The following is a 19130-nucleotide window of genomic DNA, read 5'->3' as shown; positions in this document are numbered from 1 at the left end:
TTCCCGTTTTGTAGGAATTATTATCAGAGTAGCTAACTCTATGGTGTCCCATTCCAAATATTTAAGGAGCAGTCATATGAAGGCATACCCTACACAATTTGATAAAATAGAAGTCATTCCCACCTCTAACAGGACCCTGTCCCTCTCAATCTGTAGGAAAGCAGTTCTCATACATACCTGTTGCAAATAATTCTTTGTGCACTTCTAGCACCACAGCAACTCCAATGTTGTCCTTTGTCATGACTCTATTTAGCATAGCTTCTGAACCTTCAGAGTTGGCCATTGCTACCTGGTTGAACTCCACAGTGTGCTTCTGCACCAATGTGAATCTGGGTAAACACACAAGCACGTGTAAGAATGTCCAACATGGTCATTTAGCACACAGCTGCATTATACACTTGCTGAAGTTTAAGACATTTTTTCACAGCCACATTCCTTAGGGCCCAATCTCATTTGGGGCTTCTTTGTGCAAGAGGTACAAGAGTTATCCTTACCTCCACCCATTCTCTCATTCTTATAAAAAAAAATTCCCTTGCCCTTCTAAGAATTTAAGTGGGTGAACTTCTTAAGTCACACCAAATTGGTTGGCTGACTCAAATACAGCCACGGGAAGACATTTGACCTTTTACATGCCACGGAAAAAGTCTATGTTAATGGTAACTAAGCTACTGTATTTACTTAAATATAAAGACAAGCCCCAATAGTTAGATTCTAAATATATTATAACAAATTTATAAATTTCATATTTCAGGTACAGAATTGGAGGGTTGTTTGGAATCCCACCCCAATGCTACAGCAGACAAAGCAGTGATGGGGGGAGGGGAGCAGCGCCCTGCCCTCTGCCCTGCCCCTTTCTTCCTCCTGCAGTCTGAAAATCAAGTGAAGCACTCTGCAGCAATCTCAGTATTTTGTTTAATAGCATACTAACTTGATTGCCACTCCTCTTGCAAAAAACACTTTCCCTCCCCAAATCCAACATCAATGTTTTGAGTGCCACTGTTTTATTCCCTATGTTTTGCTTGTGGATGAAGTTGCTTGGCTCCCTTACTTTTCTGTCTTGAAGAATATTGCACAGCCGTCCACATGCTTTTTCTCCTGCTCAGACATGATTTTGGCACGTGACTTTGGAGAGAAAAATCCATCATATCCACGCTCTTTTAATGCTGGCAGAAAGAGGGTGAAGTATTGCTCTGTTTCCACTTCCTGGAATTGAAAACAATTAACATTACAATGAAGAAAAATCAACAGATTATTAATATGAACCATCCCCTCAACCATACCCCTCCCCTGAGATGAAAATATATTGCCAATGAGTAATTTATGCCAAAACTAGATTTATATTGCCTACAGAGACCACATCATATCACATTATATTAGTTGTCAGATGGATGGAATGTATTTGGATTCATGCACATCAAAAGTAAAAGGAATTACAAAAGAAAGGAAAGTAACAGGTGTATTTTGGGTATAAATAGGAGATCGTCAGCTGTTTTTGACATCTGAAAGAGGATACTATCCTAGGTTTGTGTGTCAGATTTAGATATCCAGCAGCCATTAATGCTGAGCTTTTTGAACTCTTAGCAAATCTCCCCTGTTCAATAACAATGTTTGATCTCCACAGAAATACACCGCTTGGGTACTAGGCTTAGCTTGAGCTTTTACAGAACAAGCCAGTCATTCTCTTCTTGTGATTTTTTTTTCCTGCACAACTAGCAGAGCTGGTTTCAAAGTGAAGCTGAGGACATTTTTAAAGCAGCAACAGCCAGCTAACCACACTGAACATTTAAGATGAACACCTATGACTGAGTTGGGAACACAGACACAAATCTGGCACAAATGCTTAACTTCAAGCATATCAATAGTTCCCTTGATTTCAGAAGAACACCTTCAGGCATGTGTTTAACATGAATAGTTACTGCACAGGACAAGCATTATAGCAGATTAATTTAACAACACACTTCTTCCAAACATAAAGCTGTTGCTGCTTCTCAGCCAAATCCATTACTGTGCAAATCATCAACAAGGAGTTAATTTGTTCTCTAATATAGAATTTCCAATGTAAAGTTATGATTAGATTTTCTAATTTTGCCTCAGTTGTTTAACATAGTTAACGAACAGGAACAAAATATGAATAAGCTATGTATATATTTTGTAATGGTAAATGTTTTGTTAAACAGATAGAGAACAATGCTGTGAATACAATATAGGTCCAAAATACACAAATGAATTGCTCCTCCATTTTAAAATGAAAGCCAAAAAAGTGGTTACATTTACCTGAAGACTAATGATATCTGCATCACAATGCACGATTTCTTCCATGATTCCCTTTTTCCTATACTCCCAATTTAATGCCCAGGATGGGCAGTAGCCATATAGCTGCCGGGTGGCATATTTATCACACAATACATTGTAACACATAACTGTGAATGAAGCTAGGAGGAAACATAAGGTGGGAATATTATTTATGAAGGTTGAGGGGAAAATAATAAAAACTTATTGAGAGACTAATCCTACCATATTTTTGCATGTTTCTTTACTTGAAGTTAAGAAAGCGTTTCAAGTAAGTCACTAGGTTTTTCTCCCAGAGTTTCACTAACCAGTGTCATAAGAATCCTTCAAAACTTTGTTACTGGCACACAAGGTTAAACTTTGAAAAAAGGATCTAGCTTGGATGTACAACATATACTTTTGCTCGCACAAAGAGTAACGGCTAGTAGAATTTGTGGTCAGTCTGCCGAGCAGTTACCAGTCTTGTACACACTAAAGCCTGAGAATAATTAAAATGAAACACAAAGACTGGATTAACTCAGTTGCAAGCACTTACAACCCCCCACCAACTTCAGCAGCTGTTACAGGTGCAACTGACAAAGACAACTGGGTCCCTATATAGCCATTTTGTTGCTCATCAATATCCAAAAAAATATGTGGTGGATTTCTGTTTGAGAAAAAGGAAATGCTAGAGCTGTAACGATTGCTAATTGAGCCAAAGACCTGATATTTATTGTTGCTGCTACACTGAAATGACAGCTTCAGGTTTAAACACATATAATTATATAGCATCATAAAAACAATTTGTCAGAGTATTTGCAAAATGTTTTGACAATATTCCTTAGTACCCAATGAAAGTATGTGTACTAATATATTATAAACACTGTATGCCAATTTCCAAAGCATTATTATTGCTCTGAATCTTATTGGTTCTCAGCAAGAAATTGGCTATAAAGATACCGAAGCAGATATTTTTATTCCTAATGAACCAGCAGATTTATTTTCCCTCTTTCTTATGGTATCATCAGCTCATTGGGACTAAAGAGGAAAAAAAATGAAATCAGATGTTTTAGACTTGAAGCAACGTTTGAGGCAACACTTTAAGCTTAAAAAATAACAAGAAGATCTCTCATGCTTTCATGTTTAAATTTAGACATGGAACAAGAAGAAAAAATTTCACAAAAGTGGAGAAAGTGTTAATAGTGTTCATTGAAAACAAAGAGCACAAAGGGTAGAAAGAGACCAAAATGCCATTCTGAAGAATTACTTCTTAGTGCAACAATTGTTAAGCCTAAATGCAGGCAAATATGTGGGTTTCTTTTGCAGGCACAGAAAAATCTCAGTAGCATATTCATTAAAGTTTCATAAAACAAGACCAAAAGCAGCAATCATCAAAAACAGCTCTATTTGTTGTATCTTAATAAATGAGGACTCGATAACATAAAGACTAGGAAGTTCATGTAGCCACACCCTACATAGCCTAAATAGAACAGATACTGCGAATATCTCTGTGGAGAAAATATGATTAATATTCCATATTGTGGAGAATTACAAGGGGGGGGGGGGAGGAAGGACACCACAGTGTAAAACCTTACTGGAAACTAGAGACCTTAATGGAAACATTGCCAGACTTAAATTTTTAGATATTTTTGAGTCTCTGATTATTATGCATCTAAAACTACAGTATTCTTTGGAAATATAATACTGCATATTATTTGCAAAGTCATGTGTCAGTCTAAATGAAAGGGGTTTTTGTTTTAACACACAAAATTTACCCAACTAGAGAATCCTACCTACTAACATTATTCTAGACACCTACGTTAGGGACAGACATTACACATAAACCGGTCTAAGTGATCAGAAAAACCTGTAACCTGTTTAAGCCTGTAACAGAACAGATGTTCAATGCATGCAAACCAGTTTGAAAACAGCTGAAACCGGTTTGAGATACATTCAACCACATTTAATGTAACATCAGACTTAACTGATTTGGGTCAAACCAGTTTATGCAATATCTGTCCAAGACCCCTTGCTGGCTTAAGATAAAGCAGACACCCCCAGCATCCCGGCATGCTCACTGTGCTGAGTGGGGCTCTCTGCTCCACAGAAAAGCTCACCCCCGCCCCTCTGCTCCCTGGCCAGAGCTCCAGCAGAGACCTGCAGTCACAGAGCATTTGCCCGGTTTCTCTCTGCTTAAACAAGGATTATTCCCTCCGCCCCTCTGCCTTACACAGACACCTCAGCATTAACTAGCGGACCACATGCTGGCTACGGTCCATGCTGTGGGAGATGACAGGCAGACAGGCTTTTTGGACCTTATCACCAGGGAGCTTAATGTCCTTCCTTGGCAGAGCTGTTTAAGAAGAGCTCCATTAGTTAATGGAGAGAGGCTTTGTTTTCTTAATGGGTTGATAAACACTGAGTTAGGGGTGATAAATATTCCCTGCTCTGCTGCTTAGGAGAGGAAAGAATAAACAGTGTCCTGCTAGGGCCTGGCCACGCCTCCCTCAGCTCAGCCCTACTGAAGGGAAGGGAGAGCTGCTCTAGCACCCTTTGCCTCTAGCCTGAGCTACTGCAGGCATGTGCCTGCATTTCTGTGATGTATGTCTGGTTACAAAACTGGTTCAGCCTAGCCAAGTTAGACTATCCTGCAAAGACTGAATCAATTCAGGCTCAGGCTTTTTGAATGTCTGTCCCTAGCACTAAAAATTCTGACTGACCTTACTCCTATTTGTTTCCAGCTTTTGGGCTGATGCTACTTGCAAACAATATTAAAGACCATTATGTAGGAATGCAGTTAAAACACAGCAGAATGTGCAAAGTAACAGTATTCAGCAATTTAACAGGTCAAGTAAGCACAGTACAGAATAGATTTTTTTGTTTTGGTTTCCCTGATAGTTATTGAATTTTTGCTCTGATGGTCCATTCAATTTTTTCCTATACAGTTCCTCACACTGGTGCTTGCTCAGCCAAGAGTGCTAGATAAGGGCTCCTATATTCTGGCCACAAAGCAGCAGAAAGAACACAGCTTGATTTCTCAAATCAACATATTTGTAGCACCAGCTGATCCTCAGTGTCATCTGCTCACCCATAATCGGCACAAATTTGGCTTGGAAGATAACAAAAGGAAACACAAAACCCCATGATGGCATATGAATCTTTGGTTAAAAGCCACATACATGTACACACACACACACACACACACACACAGACACACACACACAGAAGCAATCCAGACTACAGCCAAAGGAAAGAAAGGTGAGCAGGGAAGACGAGAACAGAGAAAAAATGTTAGTGCAGTATTAAGTTTTGAAGACCTAGCACTTCACAGTGCTTTTAAAAATGTTTGCATAGCTTTGGGTATGACACTTGTCCAAAATTAATTTCACCTGCTATAGTAACAGATTGTTGTTCTGCCTTGTACTTTGGAAGGCTTTCAGAAGAACACAGTAGGGACCAGGAAAAGGAAGCAGTGTAGCAAGGAATGTCCTCTGCCTAGAAACAGCATGCGTGTGGGGTTTTTAAGGTGCTCCTTGCAGGTTAGCATGAGCAGCAGCAGATGGCACCAAGATTCAATTACAAAGCATGGCATGCATTACATTGTAGCTAAACTCCCCAGGGGATGAGAGGAATGAAAGGAAAGTGAAACCAACATAGAGGGTTCTTTACAACTGCATTTATCACCAGTCTAGAGATGTGTGTGGTATTCGTATGCAAGTAGGAGTGATTTGGAGGGGGGGGAGGGGCTTCTCACTATTTTTGAAAAATAAGCCAAAGCACCTTTCCTTTGTCAATTTGAGTTGAATTGAGTAGATGCCTTATCTCAGGAGCATCAAACTCATCTGGCCCCAAGGGTCAGATGAGTGGAAAGGGACCAGTTCATGGGTGGGATGAACAATATGGGGCTGGTCCTGTGGGCCAGATAGAGCCCAGATTCTTCCCCTCCCCCAACATGCTGGATCCTGTCCCTGGTTCTGAGACCTGCACTGCACATGGCATGTCCCCAGAACAGCCAGAGCAGGTGCTAGGTCCAGCACGTGGGGTGCAGGAGGGGGAAGGTGTGGTCCCAAACCCTGTGCCAGTGCCATATACAACTTGTAGTCCTGGAGAGGGTGCTGCATGTAACGTGTCCCAGACAGGCTGGGGTGGGCACTGCATGCAGTTCATGTCCTGGGCCCTGTGTGTGTGCAGGGCTGGTCCAGTGCATGCCATGAATGTGTCAATTGGAGATGCAATGGCAGCACCAGGGGCTGTATACTGAGGCTCCACAGGTGCCATATCTGAACAGTCAACAGTCTGGTACTTTTAGAAGAAGCAAGTCCAACCTTGGAAAATAAATGTTTCAGTACCAAGTCAAAAGGTAGAGAAAAAGCTGCAATCTGTTTCTGAACTGATGCCACAAAATCAGACAAGAGGCATTTTCAGCAGAGGTGAAGAAGAGACTGTACCTACATGAATAATTTGCCATTTTTAATTCTCTGTATAGAGGGCTCCTATATACATGCAGGGAGCCTGCTCTGACATGGTGGAAATCCAGTGCATCAGAACATACTCAATCAATCGAGTTGGCTAAAGCATGAAAATTAACACTCCAGCAGCTTCACGTGTCACATGCATCAGTGTCGCCACGAGTCTCAATGCTGACAAAATGGCAGTGGCATGCTTTGAAATAAAAACACATCTGATGAGTTTTAGTTCAAAGTGCAGGGACACGTGGCAACACTGATACATGTGACAAACAGGCACTTTAATTAGAGAGTCATACTAATTAAAAGTGCCCAGCACACTGGGAACACATGTCAATTAACAGTAGACTGTTATGGCATTTTTACAACAAGAGCCTAAAATACTAAACCTGAACATGTCCGAGGCGCATTTCAAAACATAAAGCAGGCACCGGCAGAAAGGAAAAAAAAGAATAGCCACAAAGTTACCTGAGGGCAGAATTTGGTCTCGTTCTTTTAAAGTAATCCATGGCCTTGCAGGCAACTGCTCTGGGTGAACTGAAACATTCAGAAGAGCAATTAATTTAGTACTTATCACTGTAAAAATTATAATTTTAATTTACAATCCAAACTGATCCCTCAACAAGTGTTTCAGACTGTGCTACACTAACCCAGAGACAAGATACACCCCAGTCACATGAAATCCATCAACCTATTTAAAGCTTAGGAAAAAAGACAAATGGGGGGCAGTAAAACCTCATTCAGAAGACACAAAAACATGAATTCAAGAAAACAGCAAGTTCAGCAATCAGACAGGTCCCCCATGATTTCTCCTAGAACTTCTTTACTAATCTTAATAGTTCATAAGACCATTACTGAAACTTTTCTACTGTTAGGTAAGACTGCTTCTCAGAAAATAAGCTTAATCAGTCATCTGGGGTGCTGGCAGACATAGGGGGGAGGGCACACAAGACAAGAAAACGACCCACACTACCAGAAACAGCAGTGCATTATTTCAGAATGGCTCCACAGGGTCTATATAGATTGGGTGCTTCAGCGGGGCTTTTTGGCACTTTTAGCTAATGCAGATTCAATCAGCTATTAAATAAAAGTGCCAAAAAAGCCCTACTAAGGCACCCAATCTATACAGATGCTGGAAAAGCCAGATGCAACCGACATGCTGCGTCTTCTGGGCACGCACTGGGCTCGGTGCGAGAGTGTGCCAAATTTAAAGCAAGTGCCATGTTTGGATTTTTTTCCACATCTACAAGCAGCTAAGGTTTAGATACTAAAATTTATCTTCTAGGACCTTGTTCACAAGATAATCCATCTGCATACGTGGTATGAATGACAAAAGGAGGTTATTTTGGGGTTCATTTGTTTAAGATTTATGATTCAATTCCTTGAAGTACAAAACCCTAGCAAGTCATATCAAGGCACCAATATTTAAAGAACACATTAGCTGACAAAACTTAAATAAAATTTTATTTAGTGTTTCTTCCAGACAGGAAGTCTCTTGTGAACGTCAAATGCGTTTTTTAAGTAATCATCCAAAATTTCAATTTGTGCTTAAAAAGTTTATGGGTTGGATTACTTTTGACCTATACATTTCTTTGATGGTAAAGCAGTGACTAAACTATAAACTAGCAGTTCCAAAACTGTGGGTTGCAACCTCAAATGGGGTCATGCTGAAGAAAAGTTGGGGAAGCACTGCTATAAATCAACAGACAATTGAACACCAGTGTTTGGAGATCTTTTATTCAAGAGGGATTTCTAGACTGAAGCTGATGGGCAACTGAACCAAGCTGCTGGCAAAAATCACCCTCATACTTGTGAAAAAGTATCAAAAGAAAGCACTGAAAACTAGATGTCCTCTACTTTAAAAACAGGTTATAAATAGGGGTGCACTGAGAGATTTTGGAGGCCCATACTGATAGCCGATTTTTAAGGAGGCATATTGCTTAGATGCAGGAGTGAAGATAAACGTTATTTACTTGGATTTTAAAAAAAGACACAGTGTTGCACCTAATTCTCACAAGCAAACTGAGTAGCTGTGATGTGGATTTTTTCACAGTAACGTGGGTGAAAAATCGGCTTATGTGATGCACCCAGAGAGTGGTGGTGGATGGGTCAGTTTCCCCCTGGAGAGATGTGGGCAGTAGTGTCCCTTAAGACTCTGTCCTTGGACCAGTACTGTTCAATATCTTCATCAGTGATTTGAACAAGGGTGTTCAAAGCACTATGTCCAAATATGCAGATGACACCAAACTATAGCAAACACACTGGAAGGCAGGGAGCAAATTCACGTGGATTTAGATAGACTGGGTAAGGGAGCAGATCAGAATAGGATGCAATTTAACAAGGATAAGTGCAAGGTGCTGCACCTGGGGAGAAAGAATCTCCAATACAACTATAGACTTGGAAGTACTGTTCTGAGTACCACGGCAGTGGAAAGGGATCTCGGAGTCATAGTCAACGCAAAAATGAACAAGTCACCAATGTGATGAGGTAAGTAAGGCTAACTGCACTCTTTCTTGCATTAGTAGGTGCATGGCAAGCAGGTCTAGGGAGGTGATACTTCCCTCTCTATGTAGCATTGGTGAGACCGCAGCTGGAGCACTGCGTCCAGTTTTGGGCGCTGCACTTCAAGAGGGATGTGGATAACCTTGAGAGGGTTCAGAGGAGGGCTACTTGTATGGTCGAGGGCCTGCACATAAGATCCTATGAAGACAGACTGAGGGACCTGGGATCTGCAAGAGAAGGCTGAGAGGTGATGTTGTGGCTGTCTATAAGCTCATCGGGGGGGCAGGGGTGAGGGGGGTCAGCAGGGAATAGGAGATGCTCTGTTTACCAGGGCACCCCTCCAGGTTACTAGAAATAATGGCCACAGACTGAAGGAGACTAGATTTAGATTGAATATCAGGAAGAAATTCTTTATTGTGAGGGTTGCCAAAATACAGAATGGGCTTCCAAGGGAGGTCGTGCTCTCCCCTACCTTGGAGGTGCTCAAGAAGAGAGACTGGACAAGCACCTGGCTGGGGTTACTTAACCCCAGTGCTCTTTCCTGCCTGGGACAGGGGGTGAACTCAATGATCTACTAGGTCCCTTCTGACCTTAGAAATCTATGAAATCTATATTGGGCAATACTGATCTGATTTCCAATACAGCTGCATGCAGCTGGTAAGTTCACTGTGGTGGAAGGGGAGGGAAAAGGTATGAGGGGGGCAGATCAGCACCCCCCATGGTGAGGGAGGGAGCAGGAGAAGATGCTGCCCAGCCAGGGCAGGGCACAGGATGGAGCTACAGCTCATGCCATTACATGGACCCCGGAGGGGCCCATGCCCTGGACCTGTGTGGGTCCGGGTGGCTGGGCTGCAACCACGGGCTGGAGCTTGGACTGCACCATGATCTTCTCAGTGGGGGCTGGGCTCAGGGCAGGGGCTACAGAAAGGGCTGCAGCTACCCCAGATTTCACTGTAGCCCTGCTCCCAGCTGATGCCCACCCAGCGCAGCCCTGACTCTTCCTCAGTGTGTGGGTGGAGGTGGGGCATTGAGTCAGGGCTCTGCCAGGTGGGTGGCAACGGCAGTGCTGGGAGCAGAGATATGGCAAAATCTAGGGTGGCTGCATCCCCTTCGTAGCCCCTGCCTTAAGCCCAGCCCGGCACAGTCCCAGCTCCAGCCCACAGCTGCAGAACACTGCACCCTGCTCAGATCCAGGGGCACATGCTCCTCCCACAGCTCTGTCCCATGCCCTGCCCCAACCCAGCTGGGTAGCACCTGCCCCTAAACCCTCCCTCACTACAGGGAGCATTGAACTGCTGGCACCCCTTCCACCACAACAGATTTACCAACTGCATGCAGCTTTCTATGCTGCCAGCTGTGCTTTTCACTACCTGAGTGCTGCGCTGCAGCTGCACACATGCACAAGCATTTATCAGCCAAATTACTGGCCGCATCGGGCCGATTTCTGATACAGCCTATTTTCTTTATATTGGTACTGATCTGGTATCAGACGGTTTTACTGTGTACCTCTAGTTATAAAGTGACTCGGCAAGCTTTTCCCGGTGTCATCCAGGTTTGGTACAGGGACATCCGAGTGAAATGTTAGCTTCATTCCTCAATCAATTTAATCCTGAGCCATTTGGTGATGATCAACAACACTGCCAGTTTAGATTAGGATTTAGGAATCATATGTTGTTTCACCCACTTCTCTCAGACATGTGTGCTTGTGCATACATGCATACACACAAACTGCTTTGGAAAAGCTGTACCCTTTTGTCTCTATCACCACTGGATTAAAATACAAACCCACAAACAAAAAACTAGAAATACAGGTGAAAAGGGCCACATATCCCAGAACAAAACCAGAGCTATCCTGATAAAGATATTTCTTTATCCTCTACCACTGGTTGATACAATGCTACAAGCCTGTATTTATTTCATGGCAGTACACAGACAGTAAAAAGCAGTCAGAAGGGAATCGATGCAGACCTTAAATTAATGGGATTAAATACAAGAACAGTGAAAGTGTTCTGGAGCTCATTAGGACTAGTAAACTTCTGGCTTTGTTACCTGCTAGATTGTCAAGCATGTAGTTCAGTAGCTTACGTGTTCCATCTGGGTCCTGGTACAGACTGAGAATATCCTGTGATAAAGGATTGCCTGCAAGGGATTCATAACAAAGAATGCAATAATTAAGCTCTCTGAAACAAAACTTGCAACTTAATTGAACTTTCCAACCTCAGAGCGGACGGGCCCAATGATTCTGTAGTACTTTTTCCTTTTAGTGTCTACCTTATGAAGATGATTGTTAGAGAAATAGCTAGTATAAAATATTCTTCCTTCATATCAATTCAACCGGACCTGTACCAGAAACTAGAATAGTTTGTTCTTGGCAAGGATGAAAAGAAAAAAGAAAGAAAGAAAGAAAAGCATGAAAAGGTTCTCTTTGGAAATGGAATTTGTGCACTTAAGTTTTGCACAAATACAGAGTTATAGAAAGGCATTTTTTTCTTTTTACTGAGAGGTAGGAAGATTGGGAAACCTCTCAAAGCAGACATACTTCTTGTAGCTAAATGAGCTCTTGCATACCTGCAATCTGAAAAACTGAGCCATTAAAAACACCTGGGCACTTGCATGGACACCACCCAGACAAAAGGGCAGCATTAAGTCTTACTAAGAGAACTGCTTGATATTGCCTTTCAGACCAGCTTCCCAAGGAAGGAACCCACCTTATTGCACATTTCAAGCTTCCCTATTCTATACGTTTTGTTTGCACGCCCCAAACCTTGAGAGATTTGAACAGAAGGTAATCATATTTCTGTGCATACTGAAGGTCACCATACTTCCAAAACAATTTTAGGATTAAATAAAAAGGTTTTCATAAAGGAAAGCCCCAGGATAAGTAAAACCCAAACCACAAGACTTCAAAAGCCTCTGCAGAAACTGTGTAAAATGTTAAAAGTTATGATTAGGAGATACCCAAAATCCTCAAGATGCTTTAAAAAATTACCAGAATTTGAAAAGCTCTCTCAAAACATTCAATACTAGCCTCATAAGAAATTTTTTTTCTCCCCCCTTTCGGATAGAAAGCCTCTCTCTACTTTTATATAAAAAATAAAATATGACACTCTGGCTTGAAATCTTACTCTATTCTCCCTTACCCACAAGGGAGGGGCGTGGGGTTCTAATCTTCCTACAGGTGTTTTTCCTTTCATTTGAGACTGAGTCGAAAGTCAAATATGTATTTCATAACTTTAGCCTTTGAAGATTTTCCTCTTGAAAGATATGTATAAAGATCACACTAAGTGGTTGTTATGTGACTATATAACCCCTGGAGTACACCACAGTGGATTGAAGTATTCTCTTCTGGTAGGGCAGGGCTGCTAGGCCACATGTGCCCCCCCAGTTGTCAACTCACTCACAGGCACTGTTCCCCAATAGTTCTGTTGCTGCTGGTGTTTTTGGATTTCCCCTCCTTCCCCCACCTTCCACTTCCTGTCCCCAGCCCAAGGGGCAGAGTGCATGGCTCAGCAGGTCAGCATGGACGACCCATGGCCCATGCAGCATGTAGCCCTCAACCACTCAGAGGTTGGGCAGCTTTTTGCTAAAGGAGGGGACATTCCAGTGCTTTTTTGCTCTAATCTCCATTGCATTCATAGTCTCTTTGCTCTCAGAAAGCCCTGAAGTGTTGGTTTTTTTTTTTTTTACATCATCTCCATGAAAGATGATGCATCTTTTAGAGTAAAGTGTGGTTTTCATAAGGAGACCAGATGACAGAAATCTGACCTCATTCCTAACAGGTCATCTTCCTCTGAAATAGTCTTCCACCTTTCCTTCTCAATCTGTAGGCAGTTTTCAGATGCATTCAAAAACCCTTTTGAATAATATTTTTATTTTTAATTATTCTGCAGTCTGTAAACTGGAATAAGATATTAAAACAATACAGCTCTTGGAAAGTTTTTAGTAGAGCAGATGTAGATAATGAATTCATAAAAGAAGGTTCAAGCACAACATACACTGTTCCACTGATTAAGTGCGACTTCCAGGAACTAAGCAAAGAGGTTTCTGGAACAAGAGTAGCTGAAATAGCCATTCGTGCCAGATGTTTAAGGTATGGCTTATTCTGGAATGGAGTCTTGGGGTGCTATGCAAAGTCATACAGCCCAACAATATCACTCCACACTTACAAAAAAAAAAAAATGTCTCTTACCTTTCAAACCTAGGGTTTGTAGCTGGAAGAGCCGTCCAAGTTCATAAGGCAAAACCCGTAACAGATTGTTATTTAAAAGCAATTCCCTACAAAAAAGACGAGAGCAGTTATTAACATCATCTTAGCACACAACGCCAGAACAATTATTCTTATGCATCCTTATAACCTTTTCTAGTTCTTTGTAAGTAGCAGTATCACAACTCTTACATTTTATAGCTCTTTATCCTTGAATTTAAAAGTAAATATCAGAAGAGAAAGAGACACCACGTAGTCTGAAAAGCTCATTTTTGGGACCACATCAAAGCAAGAAACTATATTAGCACACTAGTCCTTAACAATAAATGGGCAGTCAAATAGAATAAGGAGAGAAAGGGGTTGGGGTTTTTTTGTTTTAAGAACTTAGCATACATTTTGCTTGAAAGAGGAGAGGTATTATCTTGTGATAGAGAGAGCCGTAATTCCAATTTTACCATGATCCTTCACCGACCAAAAAGACAGCAAGCTAGTCTATCCTTAAATGCAAAGTCAAATTGGGTACAGCTGCTATAGGCAGATTCAATTCAGGTTTTATATTTTGCTTATTAAAATTTGGAAAAATATATGAAAAAGCAATATATAGAGCATTCAGTTTAAAGTAACTACCTGTAAAATTATAAATTTTGGAGAGTTAGTTTGCATCCACACAAGCATGGACGTTTGGTTCCCCAGGGACAACTAACAGTGGCGCACCTTGTGTTCCCTGGGGCACACCTGTGCCATGCACCCTCTGGCATGCAACAGGCTACCACAGATGGGGTAGGGTTAGGGTTAAGGTTAGGCTGACCCCAGCAGCTATTAGTTGCAAGATGGTTAAGAGTCAACATTGAAAAATGTTAAGAATCGACAGTAAGAAGGATTCTGGCTCAGCATAATCAGCAAATAGCCTCGACAAAACAGTGGCCAGCCATATCAAAAATATGGAATAAACAATTTAAGTTGAAAAATCCATGGACACCATCATAGGCCAGATAGCTTCATGAATTGTTGCTTTTTTGACACCCATGCCTTAAAATAATGTTTGCCTTGTCCAGCTAACATTAATATAAGCACTGAATTTTTCAGGCTAGATTGTTCTGAAAAATTTGAGGAGGGAAAATCAGTGTTCCTTTGGTCCCCAATCTCAAGTAGAGAGGTACTTGGGTTGTTATCCCAAATAATTCTTCTCACCTGAGAGATACCATATTTCCTAGTTCTGCTGGTAAACTTCTAAGTTTGTTGGATGACAAATCCAGGTAAACCAGATTATGGAGCTTGGCAATATCAGGTGGAATGCGAGTAAGATTATTGTCATTGAGGTGAAGAGCAGTCAAGTGCGTCAGTGACCAAAGTGATGTACTTAAACTCCGCACTCTACCTAAAAGAGGAAACAAAGAAACAAGTCTTCAGACAGCTTTATACTCTCAAGCAGAAATGGTGGGCACAAATAAGGGTTACATTTTCAAGGTGCTGTGTTTGAATTCAGATACACAAATCCTACACTTGGCCACAGAATGTGCAACTATTTGATTCCTTACCCTAAACCACGTGGAAATACTCCTCAAGACAGAAGAATTAACTTTGAATCGTTTGTTTTTGTTTTTTTACTAACCTGTTTTAAATAAGCATCTGGTGCTAGTTTAAGCAGGAAGGTGAAATGGAAAGAAAAGAAAGAATTTAAATTTAGAAACAAATCTGCTGGCAAGATAGTCATTAGGGCTGTGTGACGCTTTGGTCCCAACTCGATTCAGTGGAGATTTGGCCCAATTTGGTGGTCAAATCTCTAAATCTGCATCGAAATCAGGAGGACCCTTTAATCTGTTCCAGGCCCCCTGGAAGAACTTCCGGTTTACTTCTGAGTCCACTGGGGGGGCCCCCTTGCACCCCTCCCAGCTTGGCAACTGGTGCCTCCTGGGTCGGTGGGGGGCACCTGGGTCCCCCTACAGCCCATTGCTGAGCTGGGGGAGGTGTGGGAGGGCTCCCTGCACACTTGGCAGTGGACCTGGAAGTAGACTGGAAGCAATTCCAGTCCACTTCCAGGTTTGCCGCCGAGCACATGGGGGGGGCCAAGGCAGAATGTTCCTGTGGGATGCTCCATCCACCCCACCATCGCAGCATTCACGAGCTGTGCCTGGTACCTCCAGGTATGTAGAAGAAAGATTTAAAGCTGTATCTATGGCCAAACCACTGATTCTCTGAATCAGCATCGAATCTTCAGATTCGGCCAAATCGAATTGAGGACAGTAATCCGAATCAACTAATTGAATCACTGTCCCCAATTTGACCCGAATCCAAATCGAATATAGACCATTTCGCACACCACAATAGTCATTTAATAGTTTATAGAAATTCAAAATGTAACTTTATTTTGAAAAAAAATGAACTAAAAATTCTAGCCACCCCCATCTATATAAAGAACCAACATCTTAATTCCAGGTTTTCAAGCAAGTAAAAGTTCAAATAAACATTGCACTATGATAGTTGTATTCTAAATAATCTGGCATTTAGCCAAACCAAGATTTGAAAGAGACTTACCCGAGATTTCTAATTCTGCCCAGTGAGACTTCTTCCCATTGGCTAACTCCTCTGCTGACATGATGGTATAAATTCTGCGAGGATCTGGAGGATCATATTTTTCCTTTGGCATCCCTGTTAGTCTGAAAGAGTGCCAGAATTAGTACCACAGAGTTGAAACAACAAAACATTTCTTTGCGTCTAGCCACCCAACAGAATATTCTTCACAGCCTCATACTAGAAAAAGCATGTAACTTAATTTTGTTTTCTGAAAATAGTTCCATGTTAGTCAGTAGATGGATTTAAGCATGTTCTTACACATCTTTGTGGAATCATATTGGCAAGGGGATTTTCCATGACGTTTGGTTTCTGTGGAAGGCAGGATAGGATTAAACTATCCTGTTCAAGCAGCAGAATTCCTAAACTTTTCTGGTATTTTCCTCTCCATACCCTATATTTAATGACCCATGACACTGCACTGTTGGCTGCTTCAGGAAACAGTCAAAATGATTAAAACCGCACCAAGTCTCAGCTAGACACCACAGAATGGCTCCCTATTATTTACAAAGACCAAAACTACAAAGAAAAATCTTAGATTAGCATACATTATTTCTGACAATTATATTTCTGGGTTAAACAAGTCCCTTTTTCACACTTCCACACAGATAGAAATTTTCAAGACTTGTGGCTCTGAACCTTTACCCCCAGCTCTCATCCATAAATGCTTTAGCTCTTCCTGCATCATACCTGCCCATGCTTACAAATCACAAGTAGTAGAAGGCACTTGGTTGAAGTGCAAAATTCTGGAAAAAGGTGGAGGTATAAATACTGCTAACAATATTTATAATTACAGGGTTACTGGCAGCCCAATAATTTGATTTTCTGATTACCCCACGCACTTTAGTCTTAAAATTGATGTTGTATACATACAAGGGCAAATTATTTCATTTCTGGCAAAGTGTTGGCACAGGAAAGCACTAAAACCTTACTCTAAAAAAAATCAGCCGTATTTCAGGGATTCCATGGTGAAAAGCATTTAATATATGCCTTTCAAGCAACTGTGTTGAGCAACAGGAGACCTATTGTTCAGTAAAACTATTATAAATCTGTGGACAAGACTTTTTAAAAAAAATACAACCTTGATCTTCTGCATGTGAGCAGGGTGGTTCACCAAATGCAAGTTTTCCACATTAACAACCCTCTATAATGGAAGCAGTTTCTATACTGTAGTGTTAAAAACGATTTCTACTTGTCAGGTCAGAAGACCAAAGCTATGAAGAATTTGGAGAAAGCTAGTTCAAACTGTTTTGATTGGATCTGCTGAAACAAATGTTGTGCAGCAGATCATCAGCTGATTGGTCATCCACAATTTAGAAATCCTGAAGCTTAAGACTATCTGTTTAATAAAAAGACAAAACTATAAAACTTTGGCATTTTAAACATGAAGGAGCTGAGTTACCAAAGCTTTCCTTTGAATGACATGATTCATTTACTACATGGGGTGGGAAAAGAAAGCCTTATAAATTCACAATGAAATTCCAATTTATGGTGAATTTGGAGAAATATTGCCCTTTCATTCAAAGGATATGACAGTATATAAACTGAAATTATAATTATAGTGAGCTTCCACTTACAGGTGGAATCATCTGATAATAAAAGCAAAGTGCCAAAGGATTCTGCACACTATCTGCTCCGCTGCAGTGCTTCACCTCGTAGGGTTAAATGAAACATTAAGAGAACAGTAATGCAAGATCTATGTTGTACCCATGATGGTCCCGAAATTATAAAAATGCAAGGATTTCTTAAGATTCTAATCTTTTATTGGTTATATTTTATTTTTATATTATATATTATTTATAATTTGTTATTTATTTTATTATAATCATGTATTATTCTTTATAATATATTATTAAATGTTATTGGTTATATAAGTATGTAGTTAGACAAGTATGTAGTTCGGTAAGTTAAACAAGCTTTTGAATGCAAGACATTCTTCCTCAGGTTAACACACAACATAAAATCACCAATAAATTAGATCCTTGTTTGCAAATCTGAATAGTTGAACCTGCAGTCACTAGCAAAATCCACATTACAGATTTCACTAAATTTGATCTATCTCCAGTGCTCTTCTCATTGCTTGTGTTTAAAAACTTGACCTTACCAATAATTCTTGTACCAAAGTGTGCTGCCCAGCTCCTATGAAGAGATACCTCTTAGTCCTTTCTGGGAGCCTGAAAGAAGTTTTATTTCCACTTTATTGACCAGATTCCTTGCTTTCAGACATGCATCAAGCTAACCTACATTCCAGCGAGTCTGAACATAACTCCTTCTGGATTTCAGTAGCATCCCTCCAGCCAGCAAGATTCAGCAAAGCAATGAGTCATTGCTTACACAAAGGGTCCAAATCCCTAGCACATGGAGAACTCGCAGCCTCTGTCGACTTCAGCTGCAAGACTCAAATTCTATTCCCTGCACAGAAAAGGATACCACAATACAACCAACCCTAAAATTAGCATCTCTAATTAAAATATTATGTAGTTTCTGTAAGGTATAGGATATAGTTATGCAGTTTCTGCAAGATACAGGATCTTACAGTTTCTGTAAGATATAGGATAAAGGTTTAGGTCAAGATCCACATCCCACTGTGACATTGTATAAACAGTAAAAACCCCTCTAAAACACATAGGTTGAAACAACAACTAGTAAGTGCATATCATTTGATATTATTGGAAACAGATTCCTTAACTAAGATTTATTTTATATGCTTTGTTGCTGTTGTTGAATTGTCCCTATCTCTGAAGATTTTTAAAAGGGCAACAGCAGAGCCATTTGGGTGGTGCAAGTGAGATGAGTTATCAGGAAATAAACAGGGACTGTGGTCCACAGGAGCTATTTTGGATCCTTAACTAAGTTTTCAGTTATTTTCAATACATAGCTTTTTAAGCACAAATTTAAAAAAAATAAGTTAAAATCACAATATTGTTTAGGGATATTTACTGAATAATTTAGTGTTTCAGTTGAGCCCAGCAAGGAATTATCTTAAAATTACATTAACATCTGTTCCAGTTCAAATGCATATTAACTTAGTCATCACACCAGATGATAAAGCTAACATATTTAACGATTTCTTTGCCTCTGTCTTCCTAAGTAGGGACCAGTTCAGCCACTTCCCTGCT

General features: G+C 40.7%; 1 protein-coding gene across 2 annotated transcripts in view; it reads right to left on the bottom strand.

The window, feature by feature from the left end:
• CNOT6L (CCR4-NOT transcription complex subunit 6 like) overlaps nt 1-19130 on the bottom strand; it is a 74001-nt gene that overhangs the window by 13570 nt on the left and 41301 nt on the right. The window contains exons 1-9 of one of the 2 annotated variants that reach the window (XM_019556373.1): nt 17589-17692; nt 15976-16097; nt 14632-14818; nt 13426-13511; nt 11286-11375; nt 7203-7271; nt 2275-2432; nt 1049-1203; nt 178-329 (exon numbers count right to left, since the gene is read on the bottom strand). In XM_019556373.1, coding sequence (XP_019411918.1) covers nt 178-329; nt 1049-1203; nt 2275-2432; nt 7203-7271; nt 11286-11375; nt 13426-13511; nt 14632-14818; nt 15976-16087 — 1009 coding nt within the window. In that variant the 5' untranslated portion in view covers nt 16088-16097; nt 17589-17692. Of the gene's footprint in view, nt 1-177; nt 330-1048; nt 1204-2274; nt 2433-7202; nt 7272-11285; nt 11376-13425; nt 13512-14631; nt 14819-15975; nt 16098-17588; nt 17693-19130 lie in introns of those variants that run through there. The other variant, XM_019556372.1, reaches the window with a different exon arrangement.

The sequence above is a fragment of the Crocodylus porosus genome, unplaced genomic scaffold (genome assembly GCF_001723895.1).
Source record: "Crocodylus porosus isolate Cpor-Errol unplaced genomic scaffold, CroPor_comp1, whole genome shotgun sequence".
Classification (NCBI taxonomy): Eukaryota; Metazoa; Chordata; order Crocodylia; family Crocodylidae; genus Crocodylus; species Crocodylus porosus.
This window is presented reverse-complemented; position numbering and strand designations above follow the sequence as displayed.